General features: G+C 33.7%; 2 protein-coding genes across 2 annotated transcripts; both read left to right on the plus strand.

Moving 5' to 3' along the window:
• Positions 1 to 1,678: 1,678 nt before the first annotated feature.
• On the plus strand, positions 1,679 to 3,089 carry LOC111374304. Its single transcript, XM_022996960.1, has 5 exons — positions 1,679 to 1,732; positions 1,827 to 2,000; positions 2,172 to 2,422; positions 2,471 to 2,522; positions 2,628 to 3,089. The coding sequence occupies exons 1-5, from the start codon at positions 1,679 to 1,681 to the stop codon at positions 3,087 to 3,089; spliced, it is 993 nt and encodes a 330-aa protein (XP_022852728.1).
• A 2,497-nt stretch (positions 3,090 to 5,586) lies between these two features.
• LOC111374309 (probable polygalacturonase) lies at positions 5,587 to 10,661 on the plus strand. Its single transcript, XM_022996964.1, has 6 exons — positions 5,587 to 5,828; positions 6,789 to 7,091; positions 7,939 to 8,059; positions 8,465 to 8,639; positions 8,754 to 8,824; positions 9,520 to 10,661. Exons 1-6 carry the CDS (start codon positions 5,817 to 5,819, stop codon positions 10,191 to 10,193), a joined length of 1,356 nt encoding a protein of 451 aa, XP_022852732.1. The 5' UTR covers positions 5,587 to 5,816; the 3' UTR covers positions 10,194 to 10,661.
• Positions 10,662 to 11,052: the final 391 nt, after the last annotated feature.

The following is an 11,052-nucleotide window of genomic DNA, read 5'->3' on the forward strand; positions in this document are numbered from 1 at the left end:
TACCAATACAAATGGACACGTATAACATTTTCTAAGTTGAAAATTAAATCAATCAAATACATTTAATTAACAATTCCCATACAAATAAGTTTTAGGCAATTTAATTGTCTAGAATTTATTTTCTTTTCATATATATTCCATGCTTAAAATCAAATGCATCCTTATTTTCACGGAATTACGCTTAGAGTTTTTCAAAATTAAAAGTAATTTATGTAGGTTAAAAGTAGTTTTATTAATATAGACTATTTGGTTAAACTCAAAACGTACTTTTTTCTAAAAATATCAACTTGAAAAAGTTATTTTAGAGAAACCTAAATTTTAAGATCAAATTTTCACTTAGCGGACATTTATGTGAAGTGGCAAATATACGTTTGTGTGCTCAATGATACAAATAGAAATTACACATAATGTGTAAAATTTAAATAAATAAATTTCAAGTAATATGATTTATATTAAAATAATTGTGTCATTGTAATTTGATCAAAATATTAATTGATTAAATATGAAATAAAAATTATAAGATATATAGTAATTAGTTACTATCTAGTGAAATAAATATAAAACTTATACGGAAGCACTTTTGATGCTTTTGAAATCAAAACCAATCAATGAAAAGATTTTCAATAAAAATTTATAGTTAAAAATTGTACTCTTAACTATGGGTAATACAGTTTTATTTTAGCAGTTTTTAAAATATTTTCAAACTAAATTATTTTAAACGGTTTGAAGGAATTCTTAGGAAAAATCAAACCATTTTTTTACCATTCGACTTGATTTCAAACTATAATTTTAGGTATATAACATAATCTCTCTCAAAAAGTGAAATAGTAAATATATTGGTCAGACCTCTCCAATATAATACTCAAAATTGAAACATCCTAAAAATAAATATTACATAACCAATATTTTTGTCTCATTACCAAGCGTCCAAACCGAACCGTTCGATTTGATTTTAAAATATAATTTTTAGCGATATAAAATAATATTTTTCAAATAAGTGAAATCATAAATATATTGGTAATATCTCTCCAATATAATACTCAAAATTGAAATACCATAAAAATAAATATTACATTAGTAATATTTTTGTCCCATTACAAGTTTGAATCAATAAATTAATACAATGTTCAACCGTAAAATTTAAGCTTACAAATTTATTATTATAGAAAAATATAAAAAAATTGTAATCACAAATCATTATTTTCTTAAAGAGTCAATGAGAAAGGACTAAGCTATTAGATTTGTTGAAGTATTACTTGAACTAATAAATAATTTTTTTTTACTTAAATTGAATGAACGGTTCAATTTTCAAGTGATTTTTAACTATCTAAATTTAAACCAAACTATTTTTCAAACGATTTGATTTGACTTTTGAAATATTGAAATCGAATCGAATAATTTTTAAATACTGGTATCATTTCGATTTGGTGGGCGAATTTATTTATTTATTTTTGTCCATTCCTACTCATAAGAGCTGTATCAAAATCGTTAATATTCTGGCACTGTTTGAGCCGTATTCTTTGAAAAAAATATATTCTTTAATAGTGATTTGACATTATTTCAATCACAAATTCTTCAATAAAATAATATTACACTCAAATCGAAATTTTTTCCTTATTTTTTTAACCATATATTCTCCTTCAATCTACTATTTCAAAATACATTCTTTCAAAATAACATGGATCCGTATCGCTCATTAAGGATTGCCTTAATCGATTCAAAGTTCTTTCTGGTCTTATTCCTAATCCAGCTAAGAGAAATCTATTTACTAGTGTGTTTCTTCATTTCTTAAGGATCAGTTGTTTGATGTTTTAGTGTATAAGCAGGGTGTGTTATCGATACGTTACCTTGGTGTCCCATTCATCTCTACCAAATTGCGAGCTTTAGATTGGAAGGTGTTGGTGGATCGAATTATAACTAGAGCGAAGAGTTGGACTTATCGAGCACTCTCCTGCGCGAGTAGGTTACAGCTCATTAAGTCTATACTATTTTCTATTCAAGTATATTAGCTTAAGGATGAGGGTGGTTTGGGTCTACGGACCATGGAGATTTGGAATAAAGTTGTCATATTAAAGCATCTTTGTTCCCTTTGTACAAACTCAAGCTCCTTTCCGTGGGTTTCATGGGCACATTGCTACTTACTTAGAGGCAAGAGCATTTGGTAATTGAAGCGTCCTGGAGATTGTTCTTGGACTTGGAGGAAGATTCTTGGACTTCGAGATATAAGGAGGGACAAAATGAAATTCAGAATCAGTAATAGTAGACGTGCTTCGCTTTGGTTTGATAATTGGCATCCTCTTGGCCCTTTAGAGAATATTATTGGTGAGAGGATCATTCATGAATCTAGATTGAGCAAACAAGCTAAGGTGGCTGATATTATTGAGGGAAATACTTGGAGTTGGCCATCAACTCGTTCCTCAATGTTGTCTAATTTCATGAGAGATACTCTGAATACTTTTTGACCAAATAGTACTAGAGAGGATGTCTTGCGAGGGGTGGATGATGTGCATGGAGTCTTCTCTGTTTGGAGTGCTTGGGAATCACTTTGAGTTCATTGCCCTAGGGTGACCTGGTATCACATTGTTTGGTTCCCTAAATATATTCCTCGTCATGCATTTATCCTTTAGCTAACAATTCAAGGTGGCCTCTATACACAGACCAAGCTTATTCGCTTTGTTTTGATACAGTCTATGCATTGTGTGCTGTGTTGCTGTTCAGATGAGGATTTGGATCAACTTTTCTTTGCTTGCCCATATTCTGAGCGTATTTGGCATTCTTTGCATGCAAAATATAACATGCCTTGGGTTCATCGGAGTTGTACAGATACTCTTTCTTGGATGGAGCAGTTTCGTGGGAGATCTTTGCACTCTATTGTTATCCGTTTGATATTTACGGCTTCGATTCTAGCTATTTGGCATGAGCGTAATACTAGAACCCATGGTGAGGCTCCTAAACATGAGTTTATTGTTATTCGAGACATTATTTTTTCTATTTGTGCACGAGTAAATTTATGTAGGGGCTTGGTTCCATCTGATGAAAATAGATGGCTCCAACGTTCATGGGGTTTTTCTGCGAATATTTTTTATTGACATGGTTAGGATTAAGCACTGATCTTGATTAATTATTGGTGCTGGGATGTCCCTGTGATTTTGTATTTTACTTTCAAAAGTTAAATATAATACATCGACCTTATCAAAAAATAAAAAATAATGTGGCTTAAACACACTCTATATAACAAACATGTCATAAGAGTCTTCTGAAATTAAGTGTACCACAATGGTGTAGTATTAACAATAAGGGCTTGTTTGAGCTACATTATTTTCAAAAAAGCACATTTTTCAATAAAATAATATTATACGAAAATCTAAAATTTTTTCTTATTTTTTAACCACACATTTTCTATTGATTTGAAATGAATAATACATTTTTTTTTTAAGAATATGGGTCAAACACTTGCTTAATTGCAATTACTACTTACAATATTTATTGATTGACCATTTGGCGACGGCTAAGTGTAACATTTAGAATGGGCCGTTGTCATTTTCCACGTCAATTCCCCCTCCCATCAAAATTCATATCATTTTCAAACGATGCCTGGTACGTAACGCCAGGTGAGAAATATATCAATCAACTAAAGCAAATTAAACTGCTTCATTTTCCATTAAGTTTGGTATTATATAGGTATATGTAAGCAAGGGTTTCTATCTATCTATTATTAAAAGAATGGAGTGACAATAACATATATTGCAATTTTTGTTATCGTACTTCTATACTGCCTATGGCGTAGACTTGAAAATCCATGCCCTTCAATTGAATCATTGCATTGTGGCAACTACAAAATGAGATCTTCAACAATGGCCCATTTTAGATTCTCAAAAACTCTCACATCTTTTGGAAAGTGCAGTGACGTGATCTCTATTCTATGTACACCATTCTTTAGAAAGTTGTTGAGCTGAAAAATTTTCATTAATTAAAAAAAAAAAAAGAGGTTGAACCCCAACTTTGAGGGTTCCCACCGTTCCGTTTCTAGAACTTTGTAAGAGAGGTAAATCGCGGAATGTGCCCCAACAGGTCAGAGAACAAGAATTATCTGTACATTACACCTACAAGGAGTCCAATTCCATGTTTCAAGAATCGAATTCTTACATTGCGGCTGTCAGCAAGGCGTGAGATAAAAATTTCGTTAATTAAATTATCTTTTTGTAGTGTGCTTGCCTACGAATATAATTTTCTTTCTAAAGGCGCATTTATCATAGAAGTGATTCTTCATCCTGGAGGTGGCTAACATGGTTGTTTAACGAGTCTAAACAAATCATAGTACATTACCAATCATTTAAGTATGCATCGAATAGCTCATTGTGGAAGATACAAAATATGTCTCGAGCGTTACAGTCACCGTAATATGTGATCTTTAATCATTATTTGCCTTAAATTTTTAAAAGCTTGTTCATGTGATTTTGAAAAGTGCAACATAGTATTATTCTTAAAATTTTCGAGTTGAGCAGCATTTCTTCAAATAAACTCATCTAGAGCAGTATTTATCATGTCTGGGTGAATCTAATGCCCCTCCCATGCCAAAGGATAGAATTTCCTTTTATCATAGAGATTCTACTTTAATAGTTTGGAGGTGGCTAACATGGTTGTCTAATGAATTTACAATCTATGAATTAGATCAAATCACCTGTTTAGTAAATATGCATAGAAATAGTTCATATGGAGTCCCCTTTATTAGTAATTGTTGTTTGCTTGTCATATAGATCGTCTTCGACCTGCCCCTTTCGTAATTTATACTTAATATTAATTTGAATTCATACCAATATTCGGTACTTATTGACGTCGTGAAATTGAACATAAAGGGATGTATGTTCTTGATGGCTAGAAATAATTAATCTACCTTAAGAACAACATACAACATTAACCAACTTCACGGGCTCATAAGCATGTTAACACATTCATTTCCAGCCAATAATTAAATGGAAAACTTTTAAGAAGAATGATTTGCATTTTCTTCTCTTGTTTGTAAATCCAATCATAAGAATAATTAAAGATTCACTGGAGAAAGAAACACAAGAGACAACAAGGGCCACAAGGAGACAGACAAGACTAAACCCAAGCCACGCCCACCCCACCCACTCCCACCCTGGTTGTGGGCCCATTATGAGGTTCTGATCTGTCAAACTCAGTGGTGCCAGCCTAGCATTTCATATACATTATTGAAATGTGGGACCCTCTCCTACACAAAGCACATGCCACTCTTCCCATGTATTCACATTCGTCATTCAAAAAATTAAATCCCATTTGTCGCCTTGTTAATTTGACTCTTTATTTTGTAATTAATTTTCTTTAATTATGCTTATTTTATTCCAATATTACGGCCTCACCGCTTCTTTCTCTGTCTTCTACACAAGAAAAAGGGAAAAAGGCACAAATTTTTCCGTTGCCACAAGAATTTAGTGTCGGCAAAATACCCGTTGGATGGAAATAAGTGGGAAATTACGGGAGTGATTAATGGGCAATAATTATGGAATTAAATTTGATTAGTGATAAAATTAAAGAAAATTTAATTGGAGTCAATATATACTAGTTTATTTGAAGATGAAGGCTGTCTTTTTTTTATTTTGTGCTGTCCTTTTCGCTTACTAATATTTTTTCTTGTTATTGTAATGCATAATTTCTCTCTCTTTAATTGCAACTCATCATCATTCAATCACACCCTTTTCTTCTCTTTCTTCTTTCTTCTTCTCTTCACCCAGTTTAGTTTTGTACAATCAAGGATTTTTGGAGGAGGTGAATGAAAGTTTGAAGAAGAGAAAAACATGAAAGGGCTAGTAAGTACGTTAATTATTTAATTGTTTTCGTTATTAATGTTAATTACTAATGTTTTTGTTTGATTATTATTGTTTCAGCTTAATTTCTTGGATCAGCTTTGTTTTGCGAGTTTTTTGTTTCTGAGTTCTCTTATTCTTGCTAAAAAATTCTATCTTTTTTGTTGAAACTCGTCGGATTGAGCTTAATTACTGTTTAACTGTATGGATTCATTGTAAATTAATTTCAATTTTGATTTGTTCTCCACTATTTTGAGTTTGGGTGCTACTCTACTACTCTACATTGTCTCTATGAGACAACTAATTGTTGGATTCTAGGTTTAATTATATTTTATTCTTTTGTAAATGAAAGGCTCTTCCTTGACAGTGGAAGAAATAATTTGTGCTTTTTTGTAGGGGGTGCAAGTAGATTTTCCTTCTTTAATTTATAAATGTGGGTTCTTGGGATTTTATTTATTTATTTATTTTTTCCGGGATCTTTTGATTGTGCTAGTAACTTCTTACCATTTTGGAATACCACATTCTCATATCTAGATATTAATTCTGTGATTTACTTTGTTTTCCTAGCTAACTGATTACTTCCATTCTTAGCAGTTCATGTTAAAACCTAAGTAGAAGAAAATATAGATTTTTTTGGCATTTGGGAAAACTTATGTCTCGATGTTAGTTGTTTGTCAGGAGGGGTGAAAAATTGACTTTTTTTTTTTGGGATAGAAATCTCAAACTTTTATACCCAAAAATGTTTCCTAGGTACTTGTTTTCCTGAAACATTTGTTTGTTTCTTCTATTTTCCTTCTTGCTCTGAAAAGTAAGGAGTAAAGAGAAAATAGAAGAACGCTGGATGGAATTATGATGGTCATTCATGGCAGTTTGTGAGATTCTAAAATAGGAGGCTACCAAATTTTTTACGACTCTATGGATTCCTCTTTACCTTTTCCTCCTTTTTCTGTCCTCTATTTCCAGGTATTTTTCCTTTTGCTTCTAGCACTGTGTCATGCTGCAGAATGCAATGGAGTATGCAAGTCTGATTGGCCGCTGACACCGAGGCCCCACAGCGTGTCTGTCTTGGAATTTGGAGCAGTTGGGGATGGAAAAACATTAAATACTTTGGCATTTCAGAATGCCATTTTCTATCTCAAGTCCTTTGCTGACAAGGGTGGTGCCCAACTCTATGTTCCAGCGGGCAATTGGCTTATTGGAACCATCAATCTTACCAGCTATCTCACACTTTTCCTGGAAAAAGACGCCATTATTCTTGGCTCCCAGGTGATCACTCTAAGTACCAATTTTTTTGAACCCCTTTTAATAATAAAGAAAATCGCATTTTGCATGTCAATCTTGGAAGACACTGCTAAGCTTCAATTTAATCAGACGCATCTATCAGTTGCCATCTATTACGCACTGACTTTCCTCAAAAATTGCCATCACAAAGACCGAGTCCGAGGTTGATGCTCGGGCTCATCCAACATTCCCGTTTGTAGTGCTCTTGTTATCAGTGCCTGCAGTTGCAAAAATGGCAACAAGGACTTCCCCTAAGGCCCTCTGACAATCATGTCGGAAAGAGGGGGAGTAAGTATATGACTCTATGTAAATTGTGGGATATACTGTCACACCTTTTTTGCTCTGCACAGGTGGTTATATAGTTGAGTAGTGTTTTTAATAATCTCATGTATTAGGGAGAAGATGGGGAGAGTAATGTCCTCAATCATGATTTCTGCACACTTCTTAGCAGAAATAAATTGTCCTGCTCTCCTGATTAGATATCTTTCTCCTTTTAGAAGATGTACATATTAAGGTTCTTGTTAATGCTCTTTATATAATTTATCACTGTTTCACTTTGCATCCCGGAAACATTGTCCTCCACTTTATCATGCTTCATAGAACTTCTCTGTTTACGAGGCTACTTAAAATGCAAAATTTGAAGATATATTTTGCTACTAGTAATAAACAGAATTTTTGTCCATTGAGCATTCTGTTTCTCTGATACGTTCTGTATCAATTAAATGAGCTATCTTATATATTCAGCAGAGGTTTTTCTTTAGATGAGTTTTCAGCATTTTATGTTCTTTGTTGCTGTATAATCTATTCAAGCTCATATCCCTTGCTTTTGTAGGATTATAATCACTGGGATGTAATTGATCCCTTGCCTTCTTATGGCCGAGGTATTGAGCTCCCTGGACAAAGATATCGCAGCTTGATTACAGGATGTAATTTAACTGATGTGGTGATAACAGGTAGCAATTGTCCCATTCTTTCGCATTGTTTACTAAACTTTTCTTGTTCCAAATTAATCGGTGAACTTCCTTTTCTATTTCCATTTAGGCTTGCTGTCTGTCTCTATCTGTGAAATTGACTAAATTTTTTACATGTCACGAAAGATTTTTAGTGTATTGTTTCTATGATCCAACTAGACAAAACCGCCTCTGGTTGGAGTACTTGGGTTTTGTAATGTGCCTTTTCAAAGTAATGAAATAAATAAAAAAGAAAAAAATTAATAAAAGAAAGGCTTAGTATGCCCTTCCCCCTACGACTATATCAGAATTTCTGTTAATCTGACATATCACCACTGTAGTTTTAATTTTGTCACCCTTAGTTTTTCCATACATGTTCAGTATCCTTATTTTCTACCTACTTTACAGGTAACAATGCAACTATTGACGGTCAGGGTTCAGTTTGGTGGGAAAAATTCAGTTCTCATTCTCTAAATTATAGTCGACCGCATCTAGTGGAATTCATAAGCTCAAACAATATTGTTATATCAAACTTAACCTTCCTAAATCCCCCTGCTTGGAACATTCGCCCAGCTTACTGCAGGTATTTTGATATACTTTCTGGAACATCATCTTCTTCCTTTTTTTTTCCCCCAAAAGCATATTAAAGATTTGTTTAGTTTTAACATGTTTGTTTTTATTATGTCTTGTGATACAGTAAAGTACTAATCCAGAACATAACAGTCCACGCTCCTCCAGACTCTCCACACACCAGTGGGATAGTCCCAGGTCTTTTAAAGCTCTACTTAATCACATGCTTATTTTCATTCATGAGAAAGTTACACGTGTGCTCAATTGTTTGAAAAAGGGAATTAACACTGTTCAAGTTGGATGTCTATAGTTTTAACTTTTCACATCTCTTCTAAAAATAAATTCTGATGTCAAAACTGGTGCAACACGTCATCTACCAAAAAAAAAAAATAAAAATAAAAATAATGAAAAAATGGAAAAAAGAACCCTTATGAAATGACAGATCCATGTATGCCTACGCTTAAAAAATTTACTTGTAAGTTTACTTCTAAGTAAATAAATAATTATTTTGTTGATTGAAGTTGGAAATAAGTATCTTATGGTTGCAATGAATAACATCTGGATGCATAAATAAGAAAAAGGTAATCCATCTGAACATGTTTGGATGTAAATACATTCGTAGGCTGCTAATTTTTCAATATAGGTCAAACTAGGAAGAAAATGGAAAAGGAACACCAAGTGCAATCAAAGAAACAAGCAACTGATCCCTAGATATATGCTTAAGTTTTCTTATAAAGTTAAAACTAAACTTAGTCCAAGAGGCTGCTAATTAATGTTAACTACATTCGCTTTATACGGGTTAAATTTTGAGATTTCAATTCCTATTGTTTTCTTAATAGGCTTCCTATTCTATTATTACCAAGTATAGTAAACTAATGCAATGTGAATTTCAGATTCTTCTGAGTATATTTGCATCGAGAATAGCAACATTAGCTTGGGTTATGATTCTGTTGTGCTTAAAAGCGGTTGGGATGAATATGGAATTGCATATGGTAAACCAACTGCTAATGTCCATATTCGAGGGCTCCGCTTGCAGTCTTATTCAGGCTCTGGCATGGCTTTTGGTAGCGAGATGTCAGGTGGCATTTCCAGTATACTGGTTGAGAACCTTCACGTGCTCGACTCACTAATTGGAATCGAGCTGAAAACTGCTAGAGGAAGAGGGGGCTACATCGAAGGAATTTACATATCAGATGTGTTCTTGGAAAATGTACAGCAAGGAATTAAGGCGACAGGTCAGTGGGATACACATCCAGACGACCAATTTGATCCCTTAGCATTGCCCGTGGTCAGTGAAATTACCTTTATGGACATAACTGGCATAAACATTACAACATCGGGCTACTTTTCTGGTATTAAGGAATCTCCCTTCACTTCTATATGTCTCTCCAATATTTCTTTCTCCCTTGCTTTCGACTCATCCACATCATGGGTTTGCTCCAATGTGTCGGGTTCCTCGAAAAACGTGACACCTGAACCATGTCCAGAACTTCAGAGCTCAATTTCTAATATCTCTTCACAGTGTTCCTTCCTTTCATATCCACGTAGTCAAGTTGCATATTCTTGATTCAAAGTGCCTAAAGCTCAAATATTCATTCATTGATCTGTACAATGCAATACAACATTCCCTCAACCAGTTATGGTGCATAATTTTCCAATAATGTGCGAATTGGAACCTTCCATCTCGTGCCTTTTCAAGCTATCATCGACAAACTATAGCATGCTGCAAATTCTTCCAAGTGGTGTCCGTTTATATTCCCATTCCTTGTGTACAGTGTCAGTTTCTTCATTCGTGTGTAAGAAAAGTTTTGGTAGTGCAGAACGACTTGGATACTTGTTTCTTTACGCATTATTCTTCATATTTCAAATTATTAGTCATTTCATTCACATTGTAAATTTGGGTGGGGGCTGAAACAGCGTCATGATTGAAGACATATATAGTTGGAAATTGCAGGAAAGGTTCCTTTGCATTTTTCCATTGGATTATATGCATTTAACTATGTAGGCTTTCTTGTGTTTGTGATTTTTTCGTGCTTGTTTTGTCTTAAAATGGTCGATTTGTGCTCTTTCCTTCCACGACTTCGTTGGCAAGCATATCATTTAGAGGACAGATCGTGAAACACTGTGATGAAGAAAAATGAATTAGCTCAATCACATCATGATGATCACTTCTGGATCCAAGTACCGTAATCAAAATAATTAATGTAATGGGAATGATAATTCATCTAAGTCTATTTCTAGGCGAACTAATCGGGTTATCAAATCCTTTTTCTTAAATTCACTCACCTGAATAGGCTTCCTGAATTTGTCGGGACTTCTTATTAGCTTGGTGGGATCCTTGATCCACCTCTCTGGGTGCCATTTCTGTAATAACGACTTCGTTTTCTTCTTCAATCCTCAATATCAAATGTAAGGAGAAAATTACC

The sequence above is a fragment of the Olea europaea genome, unplaced genomic scaffold (genome assembly GCF_002742605.1).
Source record: "Olea europaea var. sylvestris unplaced genomic scaffold, O_europaea_v1 scaffold1235, whole genome shotgun sequence".
NCBI lineage: Eukaryota > Viridiplantae > Streptophyta > Magnoliopsida > Lamiales > Oleaceae > Olea > Olea europaea.